Raw genomic sequence first — 24,004 nt, forward strand, 5'->3', positions numbered from 1 at the left:
AAATTAGGTAAAGTCCTGCCAGGTTACCCTATCTGCCTTCCTTTTAAGCACATGAAATATTACAAACTGAGCTGGAAAGCTGAATATAAGTCTATGGAAAATGATATGTAGTAGCATGTATGCTACAAAAAACAATTTTTCAAAGGCCTCTATGGGAGGACCTATTGTTCTAGAACACATGCTTCCCTTTGTGCTGTTTTTTTATTTATTATGTTTTCATTTTCTTGCTGTTCTGCTCTGAGCTTGCTTATTATTGTCGAGGAATATTTAGAATAGAAATGGAGCTGAAGTCATAGCACCCTGTTGCTGTGGCTGCCTACTGCTGGCTCATTGAGTGAGCTTCCTGCAGGGGATCTCTTCATGAAGTTTATGGAATGACCAAGTTGGATTTTAGGATTTGATAGTTGTGGAGGAGAATCTCTGCTTGAATTTGTTTGGCTCACACTTGGATAACAAAACAACAGTTTGGTATCATTACTGTTAATATCTGAGCAGGTAATAAATTCATTGTGGAAACCATAGCTGAGCTGTCTGTAGATAATACAGACTTGTGTAATTCTAGCTGGATCAAGAAAGAGCTCAGATCGAAGAAGTTTTACAGAGAGGAGGGCAGTTGTTACAGCAGCCTATGGAGGACCAAAAGAGAGAGAAGATCCGCATGCAGCTGTTGCTTCTGCAGAAAAAGTACAACAGTGTGCAGGTATGATTACGATAGTTACCGTAGTTAAAGCTCATTTATGCAGTCTTCCCTTTGGTATCCCACTTCCAACCTGCTTATGTCTTTTTTAGAGTATAAGATTCTCTGGGGAAGAGTTAAATATGCGTACATACAGTCTGACTCTGAATCTTTGCAATTCCATGTACACTAACATATTGAGTTCTCAGCTGAAGAGGTTTGTGTGGCTATGCATCTGATCCTGAATTCATCTTCCTATAGAGGGGATTATCAGTAATTGCGGACTCTAGTATGTTGTGGTGCTTTCATACACATGCCATATTAAAAATGTTTTTGTGTAGAACGAAGGGGATCTGTGTTCTTGTACTACTCCTAGCTCACCTTTTGGAATCATATTAGAATTGGTAAGGTGAGATGTAGCTCAAAGGCAAGGTAAGACCTTTAGGCTGGCTTTGATTACATGTCTATGCAGATAAATAGACTATAGCTATTTAAAAAAAATAAATGGCTACTATTGCATATTTTGGAATTTGCTTCTTCAAATGAATCTCAAGTATTTCTGTTTTTCTAAGAAATAAGACCTATTCTGTTCACTACTTCCCTCTTCTTATATTGTATTTTCCTAATACGCTGGATTGTAGGAGTGCAGGTCATTTCAAAGGAGGCAGGTGATGGAACTCTCTCCAGTGTTTTCCCAGTATAAGAAGGAACATGACACTCTAATGAAGTGGCTGGATGAGGCTGAGCACCGTCTGTCAGGGCTGCAAGGTGTGGAAGATGAACAAAAACTACAGGTAAATAAATGAGACGTTTTCTTTTTTCTTAGAGCAAACAGAGTGAATGCTATGTATATGCTTTAGAGATTCATAAATTAGGGTTTTATGGCTGTTCTTTTGACATCTTGAAAAGAAGTGTTTCCAAAATGACAGCATTCATTTTTCATTAGGAAATTATCTGCATATACTAGTTTGGGATTTCTTCATAGTCATCATAGGTCCAAAACATCTCAGCCATCAGGCCCAAGTCTTAGAGCATGATCTGGGCGGTGTGGTTGAATCAGGACAGTTCCTCTTGCCAGTCTTGTTTATGGGGATTATGCTTAGCTCTTTTTGATACCCTGGCTCAAACAGCCTGATTCAATGTCTGGTTGGTGCAGGTGTGATAAAAGCCTCGTTTGAGGCTTAAACTCAGTGCCTCTGCATCCTGTGGTCAGGATATTGTAACTCCTCTGACACTGCCTTTCACTGCCTCAAGTGCTTAGGGAGTGATAACTACCCTCATGTAATTGATATTACTGTACAGAATGAAGATTAATAAAAATGACAAAGTTTGAAGTATTTTTGATGAGAAGAGTTATGTGTGATAATGTGTGTGTGTGTGTCTTGACAAAAAATTTCACAACTGATTTAATAGTATGTCAGGGTCTGACAAAATTCAGTGCCCAGAAAGCTGTATGTCTTAATTGTTGAGGGTACAGATACTTTCAGTGGGTTTTTTTGTTGTGGTTTGGTGGTTTTGTGGGGGCTTATTGGTGTGGGTTTTTTTTAAATTTTATTTCTCCTTTTCATGCTTCAAAACACTTTGGCTGCGTGGTAATTACATTAATATTTTAGGCAATAACAGTGAGGAACCTTGTGAAGCAGGAAGTAATTTCTTTGACAAGCTTGGGGGCTAGGCAATCTGTCAAGTACTTCTCAAGTTTCTGTGTATGAAGGTTCATAATTAAAACTGATCAATCTCTCTTTGACTTCTCTGTAACTTTTTAACCCAGCACCAATTAACTTGGAGGCAGGGGTAAAATGCTCTGGTTCCCTGTGAGACTCACACCACAGAATCATATTGTGGTGCTCTTCATTTGTGGCTGTAGTGCTGTGTGGCTTCAGCTGCCTATGATAGCTGTAGACCTACGGTGGACGGTCTGCTTTCCTTGCTCACGCAGGCTATTTAGTGTCAGCTATGAAAGTAAACCTTTTAAATTCTTTAGAGAGACTTTTTCAAATTATAAGACTCCCATGCAGAGCTGGGCAGCAAGGATGGCCCCAGGGTCTGTTTATTGTCCAACATCTGAGCTCTCTGTTGGGTCCCCAGCGGTCACTCTTGGTGTATTGTGGTACTTGCACACGAGCTCCTTCGGACCTGACTGATGCCAGGGAATTTGTTTGAAAGAAATGGGCATCCATACACATTTAAAGTAAAACAACATGATTTAGTTTTTCTGTTTGACCATCAGCTGCTTTGAGTGAATCAATTACCAGATTGAAAAGGGAAAAAGGTGCATCAGGATGGTTCTTTGCTAATGGGAACAGTCCAGTTGTGCCACAGACTGGTCTTCCTTGTCACTTGGTCTCACTGCAGGTTGACTGATCTTCTCTGGGGAAGATCCTTTGCCTGCTATAAAGCCCTTTTCTTTAGGGATATACTGCAGCTAATCCCTGGCACTGCTGGATCCATTCCTGGATTTCTGTGTCTTGGTATCTGGGTGCTGAATGCAGAATATCATGTAAATATGGATCACCATAGCAATTACAATAGACTATTGATGGAGAAATGTTATCTTTGCTCAAAATTAGTTAAGTTGTGTAAAAATATCCTTATACTTCCAGACATAGTTTCTAGTCTGGCTGAGTCAGCTAGGCTTTCAGAAAGGGACCCTAGCAGTTTTCATTACGGCTGTGAAATTCAGAAACTGCTGCTTTTGGTTCATGTGCCTGTGCCTCTAGCTTTCTGATACTTGAGTGGTAAGCCAGCCTGTCTTAGTGACCTTATTTTACTTTTATGGCTTGTTCTTTCACACCTGCTTTACTAATTGATCTTGAATACCAAAAGAGGTATGGGACCATACGATTTCTGAAGGGAGAAATAGTGTTCCCAAATATCATCATCATCATTTTAGATGAACAGAGTTGCTCCAGAATTTTCTTTGGACCACCAGACTTGACTTACTCTCAGCACCAGGGGGGACCCTAATGCTAAAATTCTGTAAAAGAAACTGCCCATCCCCAATTTTTACAATCTATTCTGTGCTTGAACACTCTCCCTTCCCCTTCTTTAGTCATAGGGATGTCTGATGAAGGTGGGGAAAGGGAAACCCTGGATGTATCCATAGGGCCCCCAGACTACCAAATAGCAGTGCTTTTTGGTCAGCTCAGGACCGAGAAGCACTAAATGAATTCTTGACCCACTGGTGCACAGCTGGCTCAACCCCTCACCTTGATGTTAGGAAGGTGCAGTGAGCAGAGGAAGAGAAACTAGTGTTTGAAATGAACAAACAGGGAGGGAAAGAAAGATTTCAGCCGCCAAGTTGGGGAGTAGACTCCAATTAAGGTTTTATGTAGTTCATTATTTATGTTTTTGTAAATGAGTGTGGAGGAGAGGACTGACTTAAGGTGCTTGAAGGCCGCATATAGATATATAATGATTTGCTGGAAGTAGCTAGATCATAAATATTCCTCACCATGTATGCTTCTAGGGATTATGGAGTTAAGGGTCTCTGAAATATTGGTAACACTTCTGCACAGCAGGTATTTCTGAATAGCCCTTGTTTTGCCACAAATCCGTTAGCTAGAAAAGCCTGCATCGGAAGTTTGTACCTCCTTGAGCTCCTTTTTTTTTTCTAACATTGCTTTAGTATTTATTTAAATTGTTCTATTCCGACTCAGCTGGGAATGAGGGAAAGGAAAAATTAAACCTTAAATTGCAGAGGTAATGAGTTGACTAAAGCTCCTGAGAGATTTTTCCAGGTTTTAGAAAACTGCTTTGAAGTGAAAATGATAATTTTGCAGATGGTAAGTGAATTTGCTGTTGCAGGCACAGTGCAGTTTATAGGAAAAACTGAAACACAGACACCATCTCGAAGGCTCATGAAGTATTATTCCTGAAAAGAAAACATGCTTGTTTGCCTATTGTGCTTTTTATAGGGAAGGGTCTGGGTTACTTAAATAAGAACAATTACTTACATTGCCCGCAAATATGATGATTACTGACTGCATTAATTAACCTAGAAGAACAAATAAAATGGAGAAAAGATTTCAGCTCTGGAACACATCTTCCTAGAAAACTGGCCATGAAATATCTTGAGTGTGAGAGAGAAGGGGCAAGGAATGGTTAAAAAGTGAGCATTTCTAATCAAAAGGCTATTTATTTGCAAAGATGGTAAGTAGTGTGTTGTGATCTGAGATTAGACTGGGTGAACGCTTTTTTTTGATTAAAATGTTTATGTAGTTAAACATGCAAGGTAAATTACTTAATTTTATGTCAACTTCTTGGGCAGTATTTTCCAAAATCTACTTGCAAGCAAGTCAGAGTATTTTCCTTGAGTTGACTCTTTGGTAGATTTTTGTTTCAAAATATATTTAAGTGTAAAAGGGGAAATGGGAAGAAAATCTGGAACCAAATTCTGACTTGCAGGTCAAACTAGATGCTAAGTATAGGAAGAAGCAAACTTTTTTGACCAGTGAATTAAAATTCTTTTAGCAGCTCTCATTGAGAGGCCTTATTTGTAGAAGGTACCCTGGTAACTGAGTATTCCCTTTTTTCCCCAGTCATACATTTTTCCTAGTGTTTAAAGAGAGACCAAATTTAATAAATATGCTCTATCACCACTGAAATTAAAGTAGAAAAGGGCTATTAAGTCATCCAGTCAGATCTCCTCTAATAACTTTTGATTAACTTTTTATTTGTGGGTGCTTAAGAAAAGAGTTTGCTTGCCTGTTTGTTTTTTTAATTTAAAAAAAAACACCACAAAACCCTAAAAACCAGTTTATGTGACATTTAGGTGTTTGATTTGCATGAGACAGTTATGTCAAACTTCTGCTTTTCCATTTTTTAGTACTTTATGCTACATTTTAGAAGCTGGCAGTCTACAATGCAAGGTAGAGAACAGCTGAACAATTAAAACTCGGCTGTAGTAAAGCACTAATCACTGAGTTTATAACACTTACATATGTTCACCTTTAAGAAAGAGGGTTGTGAAAGGAGGAAATACCATCTCAGTGATGGGAGGCAGCTGGAGGAGATTAGTAATGAGGTGTGCTCTGCAGGAACAGTACCAGGAGGAATTAATTGCTTTGCAGAGGAGCAGCAACCTGGCCCAGTATGGTGCTGTTGGGGAAGCAGAAAGCTTTGGTATATGTCAGTGTTGGCAACAAGTGGAAAACAAGTTTGCTGCATGCCAACAGATGTTGTTTTAAATCTTGTGCAAGTTTTTTCTGATGGGAGATGAAGCAACGTGTGTGAAGTAGAAAGATAGTAAAGTCCAGTGACCTATTCATTTGGGTGAAGTCCAGATTCTGGACTGTTGCCTGTGTGAGAAGGGGACTTGTGGGATGATGCAGAGTTAGAAAAAACACCTTGTGAAGATGTTGCAGGCAGCTGTGCTGCAGCAGGCATCCTGGTATTTGTTCAAACCCAGGCTTATTCCACATTGCTGGGGAAAAGATGCTTTGAGTTGCACAAGCTTTGTCTGATTTCTTTGGAGCTGGGGCCTCTCCTTGCACAGAAAATCATACCACTGTCTAAGCCTTGAGCTTTTGCTCCAAATTTCAGTGATGGGAAGCTGACAAAATGTATACAGCACCTCAAGAAAATGTGTTTGGGGAGCATCAGAGACCAAGATGCTGGATTTGTAACTGAAGCATATGGAGTAGTTCATGGTTTTTATTGTGGTGCTTGCTTGCTGTACTGTTACTGAATCAAAAGCAATGCTGATTATTTTATGATGCTTGCCTGTAATACTTAGTAGACTCAATTTATGCTTATGTGCCTGTACATCCTATTTCTTTGGTGTGCAGTGAATGACTGAAAGCACACCATATTAGTGGTAAAGGTCTCGTGGAAGTACAACTATGTTCCCAGTTTCAATACAGGGATTGACTGTCTACTTCGAAAAACAAAACAAAAAAATCCCAAACCAACACAAAGCAAATAAAATCCTGAGGAGCATTCAGTACATGACAAGAAATCCTGAATGGTGAATATGTGAATATACTTATTCTGCTGCAGTCCTTTTTTGTTTCCAACTGCACATGCTGCATACGTTAGATTCCAGTTAATTTGAGTGACATACTTGAAATGCTCAGAAACATGTGGAGGAGGAAGATACAGACATGTATTTGTAAACAACTTCGTTAGTGGGGCTTTATATTTTACTGGTTGTCAGCTGTGCTAGCAATTTGCATGTGTGCACCCAGCCCAGGCTAATTGCAAAGTAAAATTAACTGGCTGAAATTGCTGTGAACATACATTTATTCTTCACACTCTTAAGTGTATTCTCAGCTGTTAGTAAATCATACAGTCAGGTGCCTCTGTCTCTGTCTTGCTTGTCTCACATCCACTGAGTCCAGGATGGTGGCTTAGAAGTTGCTTGAATTCTTAAGTATTTGGAGGTGGGTTTAATTTTTCATTGCTGACTTTAGAGAACTGGTCTGTTTTCAGAGGTAATAACAGAATCTTGTTGGACAAGAAACCTTTTCAGCAAAAATCCTGCTTTCAGTCTTCGGAGTATCTGCTTCACCTGCCTCTGCTACCTTTGCCAGGCATGGCAGAGTATAGCTTCTTGCAGCTAGCTTCCTACTGCTTCAGATCCAGGCCACCATCAATGATCCAAGAAGAAGCTGCATTAAATTACTCTGCTTGCTTTCTTGTCTGCTCATAGGGTACTTGGCTAGATAGCCTGGTCTTACAGCCAGAGCAGAGAACAATTGCCAAGCTCTTGAGGAGTTAGTGTCTCTTATTGCTGCAAAAAGTATATTGTGGTACTGGTGGAGCACTAATTTATTTAAAAAATGGTTGGGAAATGTGGGTGGAGATGCTTATTGAAAGAATGTGGAGAGGAAAAAAAGTCTGCTTCAGTAAGCTGGTAACACCTGGGAGTCCTTGATGATGAAGGAAGCAGATAGTGGGTTATAATCACAACTAGCTACGGGCTTGCTCAAGAAATGTAATTTCTTGAAATGGTAAGGATCAAGGTGAAAGAAACAGCAGTGCCCTTCCCACTCCCCAGAGTTTTAATAAAGAATATTACAGGGTCATTGTGAAGCATGACATCTACTGTTTTCTAACTTTTCTTAGAAATGTAGAAACAGTTCTCTGCAGGACTTGCAGCTTTTTATGTGACTTTCCTAGAAAGGCCTCTGTTTTGTCTTTTAATGTAGAAAAGTACTTATTCTGAATATAGTCTACTGATTTAGGATTTTTTCATAAAATTGCTTGTTCTTTGAAATATAAAATGAACTTTCATGTTTTTAGGCAATCCCTGTCCAGCAGAGGTTAAAAGGCCACTTTGTCGCAGGGGTTAGGACGTTGCCTTTTTCGACTGAATACTTGGTTGAAATCAACAAAGTCTTGCTGGCCATGGCTGATGTTGAACTGCTGCTGAATGCACCAGAGCTAAATACTGGCATCTATGAGGATTTTTCAACTCAGGAAGATGCACTGAAGGTACTACATACTTAAGCATTATATTCAGATGGAAGAACGGGAGAAGGGGAAAACAGAAGAAAAGACCACGTTAACGACTGTATAGCTGTATGTGTAGTTTTGCTCAGTATATACTGGATCAATATGCACTGAAAATTAAATAATGAGACAGTTTTGTGGCTAATCTTTCTTTTATGCAGAATCTGGATACAAAGTGGAGCAGCGTGGAAGCTGGGCGGGAGGTTGGGGGGCAAGGGTATGACTTCTTTTGTTGGAGAAACTGTTGTGTTTTTCATCACGTAGTTGACATAACATGTAGAGAAATGCTAAAGCTGATCTTGCATTCCTGCTTGGTCTCCTTAATACAGCTGTTGTTCTGTGTCATGTGAAAACAATTGCTCATATGGGAAGAAGGAGAAAGGGAGAATTTTTGACTTTTGTACGAAGCTATTTATGAAGCCACAAGACAATGGTACCTGTTCTGATTAGCAAAGCATCAATATGTGCTCAATTTTAAGCTCCCACTTCTCCTCATTGCCAGCCAGTGGATTTACCTGTGTGATTAATGATGAGGAAGTAGTTCAGGATTTACTCTTCTTCAAAAGGGGATGAAGAAAGTATATTCGAAAGTATTGAATCCTGCTGTCATAGGTGAATTATGTATGTAGAAGTCTGAGTCCTGGTTAATTTTGAGCATGCAAAGGAGCACGATATAGAGATTCCCACAGAAAACATCCATTGGAGTTGGGAATTACACATGGTGTGGTGCAGTGTAGATGTACCTCTGTGGGTTGGGAAGCATAGTAGGGTCCATGTGTCCTTATATTTGAGGTAGTCAGGCTTTGCCTCTCACCTAGAGCTAGATCAGCTGTTTCTGCAGCTGTTCTACAGGTCCTTTAAAGATTTTCAGAGTTTCAGCCCACTTTTCCGACCTGCTTTTCTTTATGCTGTGTACATGCTTTCATTTTTCATATTTGTTTTTGGCATAGTTTTCAAAAGCAAATAAGGGAATGATGCCAACATTTGACATAGTGGGTGACTCTTCTGTTTTGTTGATGAGATTCTTTCATCCCTGTTTACTCTGCTTCTGTGCTCCCTTAAGAACAATTAGGAGTATTTATGTTAGGATACATATATATGTGTGTGTGTGTGTGCAGGTCTCTCATCCGATTTTGAAATTTTGATGTATTCTGAGGCTGTTTTCAGAAGAAGCAAATAGCAGAGCATAGAATTTTTAGAACTATTATGGTTTTAAATTCAAAAAGATAAGTACATTCCGCTGCTTGCATGGACTGTTTGTCCTCTGAATACCAAGGCAGTCTTACAACAGCATCTGGTTTAAAGGTAGTTTAACATCATAGTTCAATGATATTTGAGATAGATTGCTTTAACTTTGTCATTTAAATCTAAAACTTTCATGTAGCTTATGCTTTTGCAGTTCTGTACATATGGGAGGTTACATGAAGCATAATAAAGTCACGTTTTGTGGCTCATTTTTTACATGAGGAAGGAATATGCACAGTGCCTTCATGACACAGGGGCAGATGTGTTTAATAATGAAGGTACTTCTGTTTTGAGGAGTATGGTGTGCCCTTTTACCTCAGGAACAGATTTGATATATAAAATAGTTAATCGTCTCCATAAAAAAAAAAACTGAGAAGGAAACCTGCTTAAAAAGGTGTGACGGACTATTCAGTTCAGTTGCTAAAACTGATTTAATCTGTAAACTGCTGATGGTCATGGTCTTATTGTAGATACTGGAACAGTGTTTCAAAAAGATTACTTTTTGGTCGTCTTTTTTAATTTTTTTTTTTTTTTTATTTCCTGCTGGTGTTGACTTTACTAATGGCTTGTGTCATTACTGTGCTTGCAGAACATAAAAGATATTTTGGATAAACTTGGGGATCAAATTGCGGTCATACACGAGAAACAGCCCGATGTTATTTTAGAAGCATCTGGACCTGAGGCAATACAAATAGGAGATGCACTAACCCAGTTGAACGCGGAATGGGATAGAATTAATAGAATGTACAATGATCGTAAGTGGTAAGTCAAGGATATTTGGTTTCTGTGACCACATGGTAAATGTTTTCTATATTTGAATACAAGTGTTTTACAAATCATAGAATCGTTTAGGTTGGAAAAGACCTTTAAGGTCATCAGGTCCAACCGCAAACCTAACCCTGCCAAGTCCACCACTAAACCATGTCCCTAAGCGCCTCATCCACATGTCTTTTAAGTACCTTCAGGGATGGTGACTCAACCACCTTCTTGGACAGCCTGTTCCAATGCCTGACAACCCTTCCAGTGAAGTTTTTCCCAATATCCAATCTAAACCTCTCCTGGTGCAACTTGCAGCCATTTCCTCTTGTCCTGTCACTTGTAGAGAGGTGGGTGCTGGTCTCTTCTCCCAACCCCCTTTCAGGTAGTTGTAGAGAGCAATAAGGTCTCCCCTCAGCCTCCTCTTCTGCAGACTGAACAACCCCAGTTCCCTCAGCTGATCCTCGTAAGACTTGTGCTCCAGACCCCTCACCAGCTTCGCTGCCCTTCTCTGGACACGCTACAGCACCTCAATGCCCTTCTTGTAGTGAGGGGCCCAAAACTGAACACAGTATTTGAGGTGCAGCCTCACCAGAGCCGAGTACAGGGGGACAATCACTTCCTTAATCCTGCTGGCCAAGCTATTTCTGACACAGGCCAGGATGCCGTTGGCCTTCTTGGCCACCTGGGCACACTGCTGGCTCATATTCAGCCGGCTGTCCATCAACAAGCCCAGGTCCTTTTCTGCCAGGCAGCTTTCCAGCCACTCGTCCCCAAGCCTGTAGCGTTGCCTGGGGTTGTTGTGACCCAAGTGCAGGACCCGGCACTTGGCCTTGTTGAACTTCATACAGTTGGCCTGGGCCCATCGATCCAGCCTGTCCAGATCCCTCTGCAGAGCCTTCCTACCCTCAAGCAGATCAACACTCCCTCCCAACTTGGTGTCGTCTGCAAACTTGCTGAGGGAGCACTCAATCCCCTCATCCAGATAGTCAATAAGTATATTAAACAAGACGGACCCCAAAACTGAGCCCTGGGGGACTCCGCTTGTGACCGGCCGCCAACTGGATTTAACTCCATTTACCACAACCATTTGGGCTCAGCCATCCAGCCAGTTTTTTATGCAGCGAAGGGTGTGCCTGTCCAAGCTGACTGGACCTGATCACCTGGTTGTCCTGTACGTGCCACGTGATGGCACTCAAGATGATCTAATTCATAATCTTCCCTGGCAGTGACATCAGTCTGACAGGCCTGTAGTTCCCCGGATCCTCCTCCTGGCCCTTCTTGTAGGTGGGCGTCACATTTGCTAACCTCCAGTCAAGTGGGACCTCCCCAGTTAGCCAGGTAGGTGATGGACAGTGGTTTGGGAGCACTTCTGCCAGCAACCTCAGTACCCTTGGGTGGATGCTATCGGGCCCCATAGACTTGTTGGGTGTCTAAGTGGTGTGTCAGGTCACTAACCATTTTCCCTTGTACCGAAATGTACCCCAGTGATGAAGAGTTTGGGAGTAATCAGCTTCAATATGTTAGTATTACACAATAATTGCCAGAATTACTCAATGTTGAAACAGTTAACATGCAAATTGTAGCTGGGTGCTTTTATGAAGCTGATTGATTGTTTTTACTTCATAAACTAGAATATTTTGTTTATAAAGCATACAATTTTTGCTTTGTAAAGGTATCACAAAGCAAAGTTCTAGAGGAGAAATGTTGAGTAGGACATCTTTTAACAAAAAATTCAAGGCTGCTTTTGAAGGAGGGAAGGAGTTTGGAAGGATGGAGTCTTTAAAATACAGCATGCATGATAGTTCCCAATAATCTTTGTTGGAAATAATTGAAGATGAGAGATGACTATATTAAAAAATTTGTGGTTGAGAGAACAAGAGAATATTGAAATCAATGCTTAAGAAAACTGTATTTCTTCCTTTCTACAAAGATCAAATAGCTGTAACTTCACTTACGCCAAAAAAGTGTAAAAAAAAAAAAAAAAAGTTAAACTAAGCTGTGATCTCGGAAGCATCTTAAAATGTTTAAAAACAAACTCAATACCGCTTAGTCAAACTTCAAAAAGTGTGTCAGGCTTTTTAAGCTGAATGGGATTGAAAGAATGAAAGTATGTGTTCAGGAAGTTACCACTAAGCTGAAGATACTCACAGTGCAAACAGCAGTAGACACTTAGATTGCTGCTATGCAAAAAAAACCCTAATGACTGAAAATGATTTTATGAAACTTGAAAGGAAATGCAAAGGTTCATGCTGTAGTTAATTTGCTTTTACAGTATTTGCTTTTTAATGGTGATGCATTGGTTAATGCAGAACTTCTGTAGAGCATAAAGTAATGTCTAGCCATGTTCACTTGCTTTGTAGTGCCAGAAATCTGATCTCAAAAACATTTGGTAGTGTATTTTTAAGAGATGTTTTTAGGAAGTGTGTGTTACATAAGCTGATGTCTTCAATTTTTTCTCAGAGCAGTGGTGTATATGTAGGAATATAAAAATCGGTTGGTGGTATTGTCTAAGCAGAGACTTCCAGCAATTCTGGGCCACTGGATCAGTGAAGCATCAAGATTTCTAATAACTCAGCAGGCACTGTTGTTTCACTGTTTTTTAATTTGAAAACAAATAGTGGTGCAAGCTGGGTACCACCTTCTGTGCTCTTGCTGGCTGCCTGTGGTCACCTGCTGTATTTGGAGACAACTGCTCCAGAATCTGGTGCCCGTTTGTATTTATATGCCTGCAGCTATTTTTTTGTCTTCATAGTTACGATGCGCACTAAGCTTTAGTTATGCCTTTTTCCCCCCCGTATCTTAATTGAAAAGCTTTAACTAATATTATCCTTTTGTAAGTGTGAGTACAATTTCATTTGCTACTTAAATTTCATTTCATTAAGTAGCCAGGGTTAACCAGAAAGTTGGTCTTCTCATTGAAAAAGAAAAGTGTATCAAAGAGTAAGTTCAATGTTTACAATTAGCTGGCACAATGCAACAGATGGTTGCTGGTTCACTGAATACAAATTAATCTTGACCTTCATAAAGTTTGTTAAGTTCTGCAGCTTAATTAGAATAGTACTGGGCATGATTTTTCATACACGAAGGACTACTGGACTAGCAATTTAAGCTAAAATGGTATGTAGCTTCCTGAATATAGTCAAGTGCTACAATTTTAATAGAAGGATATACTTTGATTAATGAAGACAATATTAGTATCAATATTAAAATGCTGTATTTTGGCACTAGTATTTTTATACCCTTTCTGTTACTAAGAAGAATTTTCAACCAAGTTTATTCTTGCTTTTCCCAGTGTTGCCCTAAGTATTAGCAAGAAGGCTAGAAAACCATCTCCTTAATCTCTGGCTTTTTTCTATTTCTGGAGTGGGTGGAGATTTTGACAGAATTAGTAGAAACAGCATCTGAAGTCTGTGGCAAAAGGTAGATTTAGTTTTCAGTGGTAGTAATGATATTGTGATTGAGTGCCAGCTAAGTAGTTAAACCTTTGATAAAAGCTCTGATGTAGCCAAGCACAAGTTTAATTCAACTGTACTTAGCAAAGCTTTTATGTGTTCAGCTAAATCCATTTGACTTCAGTTTGACTTGAACATATGTGTAAAGTGAAATGTGTGTGTTGTGCGTGTGTGTGTGTGTACGTATGGGCTTAAGGCTTTGTTGAGCTGTTTGTAACAACGCTGGTTTGCTAGTTCTGCTCCTTCTGCCATGGATTTTCCACCAGTGCTAAAAATGTAGGTGACTTGAGAATGAGCTGTGGTTTGGAAGCAAGTGGATTCCTGCAGAGGAGGCAAGGGGTAGCCAAGTCTCAGTGCTGTAGTGACAGGACTTCGGTACTTTTATCTTTCAGCTGATGCAGTCTGTAGTGAAACAGCAGCATGTGCAGCTGGCTCAAAACCAGAGTGAAACTTTGTCTCATTGCTCAAAATATTGATTGAACTGTAGGCTCACAACAGAAATGGCAGAAGTTAAAGCTTGGTATTTCAAAGCGTTCTCCTCTAAAGTTCTAAATTTCTGGATTCTGAAAAAGTCACGTGTTCAAAACTCCCCCAGAAACTTCCATTTTGAAGGAAGCCAATAAAATAGTAATTTAAACTATTTTTAAGTGCTTAGAATATCTCTTCTCATTAAATGTGGAATGAGATACTGTTGTGAGACAGTATGTTCCATTAGACTAAAATGTACCTGAGAAATAAAAGGAGAACGAGATTTGGGGTCAGTCTACAGGTTGGTCTAGTGTGTTGAATTGAGATGCTTGCAGGAAACTGAAATGGTAGAACAAGGAGGTAGGGTCAGAAAAACTTAAGTAGAGATTTTTAAGGCTTTCTTCTTTATTATTCTTTGTGGGCCAATTCTAATAAAAACAAAAAAGCCCTGTATGTGCCAAGAAATATGGATGTCTTGATAAAAATGAGATACAATTTTGATGAAAATAATGTCACTAGTAACTCCGGGATTGTTGAATTTAATTAGTGAAGAAAATAGATGCAATGGTAGCTCTTTAAAGTTTAGTTTCAGATATCTTTGATGTTATGCTGCTAATTTCAGATTGCATCTGTATATATGCGGTAACCCTGGAGTCTTTGCTGTTGGACATGTTTAAGACAAAAATAATGGGCTGCAGATGAGATCTTTTCTCTGTCACATTAGAGGGTCCTCTGATGAGCAGGAGACCTGGCCTCCTATGTCTTTAAAGAAAGCTATTTTTATTAGTTTGGGATGGGATACTAACCAGTCTGTTGGTGTTGATGTTGATTTTATGTTGTTTGTCTCAAGTCCTGTGTCCTTTGAGACATCTGTCCATTTGCTTTATAATGCTAACAGAGTTAGCAATCAACAAATAGAAAGCAAGCTGCTCTCTCTATGCTTTTCTGACAAGGTTTTCTTACTTAACATTCGTGGGCTGGTTTTGTTGGTTTGTTAGCATAATAGAACTCTCATTTTAGTTAAAAACAACCTTCTGACTGTGATAATTCAGCCTGTTCCATTCTAGAAAATGTTGCCCTTCAAGTTAAGCTACACATCAATTTGAGCTTGCAAAGATGGTAATAATAATGAAATGCCTGGTAAATTATTTTGCAATTAAACTGTATAAGACCTACTTATGCAAGCCCACTGGTAATACAGTCAGTTCTATATAATCAAAATCACCTTCACTTATTAAATTCCAGGCACCAGCACCCCATGGTTTATGAATTTAAAAAAAAGTCTGAGCAATTAATCATATTTCATGTTCCATACTGTCAGATATCTCAACCGTTTTATAATGAAGAAAAGGGTTCTGCAGGCCAATTTGATGCAGCTAATCAATCTCTATTTTTTAAGTGATAGAAACAAAAGTTTGCTTAGGAATGCCCTTTTTCCCTTCAGCTAGAAGTTAATGACAGTCTGTGCTGTTGGCTTTTACCAGCTGCTACTATATCAGGAAGCCTTCAGTACTGGGGCTTTGTTAACCAGGCTATATGCTAGCCTTTCTGTTTCATGAGGAAAGTTTCTGTTCACTGGAGTAGGAATCATAGCCTTTTCACTGAAACAGTTAGGATAATTTTTCAATGCTTTGTTTTCAAACAGTTGCTTTGATAGAGCCATTGAAGCGTGGAGGCAGTTCCACTGTGATCTCAATGACCTCTCCCACTGGATAACGGAAGCTGAAGTGTTATTAGCTGATGCCCGTGGTCCAGATGGCAGCCTGGAGCTGCAGACAGCTGGGCTGCATCAGCAGGTATGTATGATTTGTGCAGAAAATGAGCAAGCTGGAAAAAGTCTAAATTTTTGTCTAAAATCCTGGTTTTCTATGTAGACATATAGATTTGAAATGAAGCTGTGCAATGGCACTTTTTAAAGTGGTAACTCTTAATTTCTTTTTCAATTGCAGTTTAAAATGATTCTTGTGGAAGATCTCAACTCCTGCTTATAGTATGGGGTTTTATGATGACTCTTAGTTTGGATGGGTTTGAGATAATTTGATAATTCAAATGTTGGCATAACTTTTGTTGTTTTTTGTTTTGTTACAGCTTTAAAAATATGTTAATCAGTTAAGAAATCCAGTAAATTATTTCACTTACTTTCTACTCACAATTAAAAAATTGGACCCCAGCAATGGTCAATTATAACTTAGCAAATTATTTTTTTTAAACTAATGACTTTGCAAGGTCTTGCCTTGTATAAGCAATCGAGAAAAAGAGAAGATTTCAATTACAGATGTCTTAGGTTTGATTGTTTCAGACTTCAGTTCTGGAATTTAATTCCCTGATGTCTTTCTAGCTCGTCATTATGGAAGAGCAGATTTTTCTTTTTAGCTGAACTACTTTGCTTCCTTTTAAATAAGGAGAAGAAAACATAACTTCAAGGATCAGATTTTTTTCTTTTCTTTTGGGAATAATGGTTATCCAAGAGGTATGTTCTACCTAACATACAGTTTGTATTTTATCTTTGTTGCTGCTTGGAGTTCTCTTCTAGGGCATTTGCCTTCTCTTTCTTGAATCATCTTAATCCTGATCTAGTTGCAAAGAAATTCTTACTAACAATGTAAGGTTTTTGTAGTGGTTAGGGATATTTGAAGGTTTGATCATGACATCTTACTTCCTTTAGTTTCATGGATTTTCTGTGATGTCTGCGGACCATGGCAGTGCAGTCGTAATTATCCTAGCTAAAATACTGTTAAGTTACAGAAACAGTCAGGGGCATAGGCTGTGAAAAGAACTAGTTAAAAAAAAGTCATACCATCTGTTAGCGCTACTAGAAAGTGTCATACATTAAGAGGAAAGGAATCAAACGTGAGTGTGGATTCTAGCACCGATGGTTTAAATGAATTCTTGTGAACCTAAGGAGTATTCGGCAGCCTGTTCTGTGTCATTATCTTTTTATGACGCTCATTAGACAATTGAACTAGATTCAACAACAGACTCTTAACTTAAATCAACAGCATCCAATTTTAAGATGGCTTTAAGTGCCTGTTTTAGTAAAGTAATATGCACCCAGGATTCATCCTGCATATTATGAGCCACAGATCAAAGTCACTTTAGGTCAGCAATAAAAATTCTGTGTGGCTTTTACGTTTCTGACAGGAACTTGAAGAGGGAGTCAGCAGCCATCAGACCAGTGTTTCAGCATTGAACAGAACTGGGGAAGGGATCATACACAAACTGTCTGCTACAGACGGGAGCTTCCTGCAGGAGAAGCTGGCGGGATTGAATAGGCGTTGGAAAGCAATCACCGCAGAGGTCATGGATAGACAACAGAGGTAATAAGTTAATTGGAAATTTGGATGTCTGACTAGATGCAATGAGGAGAATCTCATTTAGAAGACTCTGGGAGAGATAGTGTATTTTATTGCACGCTGTCATTAATCTGAATTTTCCTGACATTCAGACCTCTGTGTTTTGAACTGTCTTCTAGAACCAATTTCTCATAAATGCACCTGCAATTGACTGCTTAGTGAGTCTGTGTTTAAAACAACCCACTAAATGACAACCACAAAACTTCTTCTTTTCTTACAATTTTCTTTTGTTTTTAAAATAATTTCATTGATAAGCCAGACTTTTTTAGGAGGAAATACTCAGCTACTTTCTCTGGTTGAAGCTGAACTGTAAGTACATTACCTTAATTTCTGGTTTTGCATTGTCAAAGATACACTAATTGAAACACCTATATTGTTCCTGAATTTCCACAATACTATAAAATAAGATCTTTAGGTCTGTGTTTGCAAAAATTTAATCCATCTGACTACGTATTTTCTGAACCAAATGAAAATCCAATTTGAAGTAGCCTTTAATTTTCTGCAAAAGATCAAAGAGCAAGGTTGTCTGAGCTAAATATACAAATTTTCAGCGTATCTGGGAATATAAGGTCCCCCCTCTGTTCTTACTGCTAAAAAATGTGTAAGGATAAATCCCTGGAATGAATAGTTATTTTTGGAGGCTATTTTATAATTGTATGTTTTTAACATCTCCTGATACATTTAGGAATGTAATAAAATTTTTCTTAATTACTTAGTTTGAGAAGTTCCATTAAAGCTTTGTGTGATTTAGGGGATTTCTCCCTTGGAGGGTTTAGGGACATTTCTAATACTTTCGCTAACAGTGGCCTTGTAGTGGCTTACAATGATTAGGCCTGAAGATGTTGTCATACTGTCACTTACATTTAATGTTTTCTGCAGACTTTTAAAAATCTATTTTGTGACTTTGGAACTGAAATTTATCTACTTTTAAGGTGGTAGTAGTAATTTGCAAGTATTTTGCATTTTAATGATGAGGATAAAATCCTTTGAATACCAAAATGAATCCTTTAAAATGCTCCAACCACTGAAAAACACGTGACTATGTTGCATCAGAGTGGACTGACATGCTGTGTTCACTGCAGAAATGCATATGGATATTTTTTGTTTTCCTTTTTAAGGCTAAAAGGAGAGAATCGGCAGCTGTTAGAGTACAGAAAGAAGCTTGATGAGCTGCGTTGCTGGTTGGAAAATGTAGGAAGTGCTCTGGACGCAAGATTTACATTCAACCATGAAGAAAACTTGCGAGAATTACAGGCAAGATCGATTAGTGTGTGTATAAGTGTATGCATATGTATGTCTTGTGCAAAGTATCAGGACATGGCTTTTGGGGAGGAGAATTCTCACACTGTAAATAGCCAAAGAAATACTACAGTTGCATGAGACAGTTTTGTGAGGTTACTTACACAGGCAAGATGCATCTCGTAATGAAGTTGGGTTGAGTAGAAGATAAATATGTTATCTAGTCAGAAGATGGTGGCTATGTATTGGGAAGTGAGAAATTATGTACAACTGATAAAATTTAGTAAGTGGAATTTCACTGGAGATCATGTCCCCAGGTCAACTTTATAATTGTCAAGACTAAAATATCTTTAGTTTGTAGGATGTGTGAAGGAGAATGTTTCTGGAATCCTAAAAGAATGGAAGGAGTAGTCAATCCAAAAAAGCTGCTTGCTCATTTTTTAAAAATTAGTAACTTAAAAAAACCCAACAACCTCTGCTAGAGCAATTCAGGTGGAAAGGCTTAAGCTTCCTACAAATGCATATAAACAATGTAAAGTAGTTGCAGTTGTGTTTACCTAAACAAATTGTCTTGTGTCTGTTGAGTATTGTCTGTCTGACTATCATGAAAGTTTAATTTTTCTTGTCATCTACCTTAATATAGATGCCTGAAGTGAAAGGTAGGACTGGAATAAGGGGGGAAAGAGCAGAATTTGCTAGAGAAACACTGGTAGGGAATTACTAAGTATCAGTTTGGCCTTGTGAAAGCAGGAATGTGTGCATAATTTTGGTTATGTATGTTAAAGAAAGGTGAATTTGCAATAGAACAGGTACTGAGTAAGATTGCTGGGCTTTTCAGGAGAGTGAAGAACTCCCCATCTGCAAAGAGACTCAGAGCTTGCCTTGTTTCATCTAGTCAAATAAAGAACAGTGAGAAGGGATATGATGATAAGAATAAGAAAGCGTAGGGAAGTGGAGTTATTATTAAAGGCGGGTATTAGGGAAGTGGGAATAACAGATGTTAACTGATCAGTGAGGAATAAATACAGGCTGGGAATGAGAAAAAGATCTCTAAATAGAGCTTCTGGAGCAGCCTCCAATTAAAAAGGATGTAACATGTTTAAAAACTAATTCTTTTAAGGTAGACTCTTGAAAACTTAGGAAAGGCACTGTTTGGTATACTGCTTATTGTAGCAGGGTGTACTCTGTTCCGTCATCTCCCTTCCAAGCCTGTGTTCCTGTCACTTTACTATGCACACCTCCATAATACTTGTGTAACAGACATTAGTATACATATTGGGGTGGATAAATATGATGTGATTTTTGTAATTTTTGCTACTGTAATTTTTTTTATTCTAGTGCTTTAAAGACAAAATTTGTGATTCCTACTCCTTAGTGCTTGTGGTCTATGGGCAAACGATAGCACAGTTGTTTTAAAGTCAGTGGGAATCCAAGCATAAGCTTTTTTTATTGCAGGATCTGACCTGCACTTGCATGTTTAAAGAGAAAGAAGGCTATAGGAGGTTGATCAAAATGAAGTTGAAGGTTATGTTTAGTTTTTAAATACCTTTAGAGTACCTTTCCTTAAGACTGAAGTACCTTGTAGTGATCTACCATGTCCTTGTATAATGCATGTCAGGAGTGGGTCCTTAGTTTTTAATTTTTTTAAAAAAGGAATGCAGGCAACAATTTTCATTGACAATGTGTTGCCTTTTTGGATACACATGGTACATCCAGAGGTGATCAAACAGAAGCATCTTGTGAGATGAGCACCAGTGTGCATGATATGAAGCTGTATAGGTACCTTGGCTATTTGCAGTTTTGTGGGTTTTTTCCTGGTTAGCAATAAATGTTTATTTGAATAAATGTTTTAATAATTTCTAGATAGAAACAAAAATAGAAGCTTTTCTGTTATATTTCCAGGGAAATTTCTAAATATTGGAATTAAAGGAAAATTTCCTCCTCCACTTTACTTATGCATTTTGCTTCAGTCTAAAACTCTTCTGTCCCTTTTAGGTCTTAAGTGAAGAGATGGAATTACAGGGAGACAAACTGGAATGGCTGAACAGAACTGAACCTGAAGTGCTTTTGGATAAAAACGTTGATCTTCAGGAAAAAGACAAACTTTCCGATTGTCTGCAGTCCCTCAACGTGAGGTGGAATAAGGTGTGCGTTTCTTCAGCATTGGGTACCTGAAGTTGAAAATACAGTGGTGTACTCGGAATGGCTGTTTTCCTTTCCATCTATCTGTGACATGTACACAAAATGTCTTGGAAGCCATGCAGGCATGTTCAGAAAATGTGGCCAAATCCATGTCTGTGTGAAAACACTGGTGGACATTTTTCCATCAGAATGAGTTAGTTGAGTTAGCTTAGGTTTTTTGTTGGTTTTCTTTTGTATTGGCTGGATCAAAAATATTTCACTTACTTGAGCCAAACAGTAATGTATTAATTTGAAACTTTTAAAAAGCAAATTAGGTAAATTTGTCTTCACTATAATAGAATTGAGTGGTAACATTTGTTTCTTTTTAAATTAATTCCTTATTTCTCTACTTTTCTGTCACTGATGACCACAAATCATGCTTTGCGTCGTCTTTCCTTCAAAGTGTACTCAAATATTGAGTCCTAGCTTTGATGCTTAGGCAGTGAAAAACATGTAAACAACCTGTCTACAACAGTTCATTTATTTCTCTCCAAGATTTAGGTGAGACACTAGAATGTTTTGAAACAACTGAGTACCTCTTGGCATTTTTATGTTTTTAAGATACCTTGAAAAAACTCATTGTAATATATCTGAGACATGCCATTGTAGCAAGCATGGTGTAGAATATCTTGTCTTCTCATAAGTGATTACTTTTTTGTTGTTAGTATAGGTTGTCTTACTGTTTTTATTCCTCTCTGCTGGGCTGTAGGTGTTCAGAGAAGTGCCTGACAGAGTGAGAGAATTGGAGGCATTTGTTGGGCAGTCCCATCTTGTTACACAGCCAAAGCCTTCTGGTGAGTGATTGAGCCTTCTGTTGTGCTTAATTGTATTGAGTTTAATCCTGTTTGCGGTCACAAATAATCCAAAAAGGAAAACCTTCCTTATGAACTTAGACAAGTGGAAAGAAGAAATATTGTCCATCGCTGTGCTTGGGGCTGCCTTCATGTTACTATGGGAGAGAGGGGGAACATTTGGTTAGGGGAAAAAGTCACTCTGCACTTCAGGATTCAGGGAGTCCTTTGGGGTTCCCCTAAAAGTTTTAAAATGGAGGAATGTTTTAGTAAAGCTTAGGCCTCTTCATCAGGAGCGAGTGTACTAGGTACAGAATAAAAACCAAAATAGCCATGTTTGCGACAGCCTGGTTTCCTGTGGATTTGTGCCTTGTGGTCATGCCTTTCAGTAATTAAGATCCACTAGAGCTTTCGCTACAGCTAATTATCTGTAAAGTATCTCCTGCATGCAGATTCTCTGCAGTCCTATAAATAAAGGCCATTCTGCTCAGTAGGGACACAGATCGGTCTTTCTCATCTGCTAGATACTTATCTTCCTGAATCTTGTAGGGGAAGCTGTCCGAATATGATATGGTCTTGTGTCAGATGCTGACACTGGCCATCTTTTCAAGTTGTTGGAGGCAGATCAACAGATACAGAGTGTAAACAAGATGCCCAAGTCTCCTTTTTAGAAAACTAGGTAAAAAATGACAGTCCTTGCCTGAAAGAATTTGCAGCTTGAACATCAGTAAATTAACTCATTTTTTATTTTAGCAGCAGTAAACAAAATTTAAAGGAGGAAAACCAACTTCTGTTTAAGCCTTTCAAAACCTTGATTCAGTTTGTTTTCCTTTCATACAGGATGTATGAAATGCTCCTGCATTTCATTGCTTGAGGCAAGTGGGTAATGTTCTTGCTCCAGCTTGGTTTAACTTAGTGTTTTCTTGAAACTAGAACACAACTAAACATAGCTTTTGGAGCAAATCTTACTGTTCAGCTCATTCCTCACTACTTCGCACTGTCAGGTTAAAAAGATAGAAGGGATGGGGCTGAACTAGTGGGCATCTGTCCCTTCTTAGGACAGTTGTGTATTGCCAAGTCCATGAAGCATCTATTGGAGTAGCTCAACTTACTTATGCTTAAGTGAATTCTGAGCCAAAAGTGCGGAAAACCTTTCTGCCACATAATACAAAAGCAAAGAAGACAAATTTAGACGTTTATCTTAAATGAAAGGATTATTTTTTTATGCTTAATAGGGGTCAATTCCCTTTCATGTCAATGAATGTTTAGCTTCACTCCATTAGATTTAATGTTATTTTGGCTTTGCAAGTTTTCTTCTTGTCTGTTTTGTATTTAGGCTGAATCACTTGGGTGAGTCTGATGTGCAAGGAAATAATTAATAGCCTTTAAAAAAAAAAAAAAAAGGAATATGTAGCCGTGACTTTTCTTCTTTAACAAAAACCCCAAACTCTGTTTCAGATGTCCAAAAGGTGGTGCTAGTATCTTCTTCATTGGAAATTCCTGTTCAGACTCAGCAGGCTTTGGAACTTTCTGCACCTGCTGATCTGGATAAAACTACAACTGAGCTGGCTGACTGGTTGGTATTGATTGACCAGATGCTCAAGTCAAACATAGTCACCGTGGGAAATACTGAAGAGATCAATCGGACTATTGCACGAATGAAAGTATGTGTTTTTGTGAAGGCTAGTGGATTGGAAAATTGGCTCATGCTTTAATAGCTTGTACATTCAGTAAAGAAATTACATGTGTTTAAAAAGAAAAGAAACTGGCTGCAGTAAATGCATAACTTGAAAATTACACTTTAAATGGTGTCGTTATTACACTCCTCTCCCCTCTACTATTTCTTGTTAAGTCCTGTGTCCCTATGTGAGCTAGGCACTGCTATTTTTTTTGTTTTAAACAAAGCATATAGAGAATATCTGCTGAAAACTGTCTCTTGGGGAATGTGTAGATAGCTTATGCTGAAGACTTTGGAGCAGCTTCATATTTGCTTGGAGGGTGACATTTATGGTCCACTCTTTAGTGGTTTCTAGTGAGTTTTGTTGTGTTGTAGTTAACTAAACTGATTTCCAGAGACATGCTAAAATGATTAGAAGCTGTAATATAAATGCTTATGATGTAAATCTTTATTTCCGTTGATAGCTCATGCTATGCTGAGCTATGACTAAGGGCAGTATTTCTGAGATGTATGCTACCATTAAGATTCATTTTATTTGACTTGATATCAATTAACATGAATAACTGTAAAGTAAAAGCTCTAGGCTAAACAAGTGCTAAACTGTTTCTGTGGGTGTCTAACATAATCAGGAATTTGAAAGAATAATGTGATGTACAGTAACTTTGGAAACACTTTCTTTTAACTGTATAGTACTAGTAATGTAGGCT

The 24,004-nt window shown here is 38.5% G+C and overlaps 1 protein-coding gene across 1 annotated transcript in view; it reads left to right on the forward strand.

The window, feature by feature from the left end:
• Positions 1-24,004, forward strand: part of UTRN (utrophin) — a 359,477-nt gene that overhangs the window by 99,051 nt on the left and 236,422 nt on the right. The window contains exons 38-47 of the mRNA XM_059833258.1: positions 563-700; positions 1,318-1,470; positions 7,922-8,113; positions 9,966-10,138; positions 15,701-15,851; positions 17,197-17,372; positions 18,527-18,662; positions 20,643-20,792; positions 21,538-21,622; positions 23,078-23,283. Of these exons, the coding sequence (XP_059689241.1) occupies positions 563-700; positions 1,318-1,470; positions 7,922-8,113; positions 9,966-10,138; positions 15,701-15,851; positions 17,197-17,372; positions 18,527-18,662; positions 20,643-20,792; positions 21,538-21,622; positions 23,078-23,283 (1,560 nt within the window). The remainder of the gene's footprint in view (positions 1-562; positions 701-1,317; positions 1,471-7,921; positions 8,114-9,965; positions 10,139-15,700; positions 15,852-17,196; positions 17,373-18,526; positions 18,663-20,642; positions 20,793-21,537; positions 21,623-23,077; positions 23,284-24,004) is intronic.

This window comes from Gavia stellata, chromosome 2, assembly GCF_030936135.1.
Source record: "Gavia stellata isolate bGavSte3 chromosome 2, bGavSte3.hap2, whole genome shotgun sequence".
NCBI classification, from domain to species: Eukaryota; Metazoa; Chordata; class Aves; order Gaviiformes; family Gaviidae; genus Gavia; species Gavia stellata.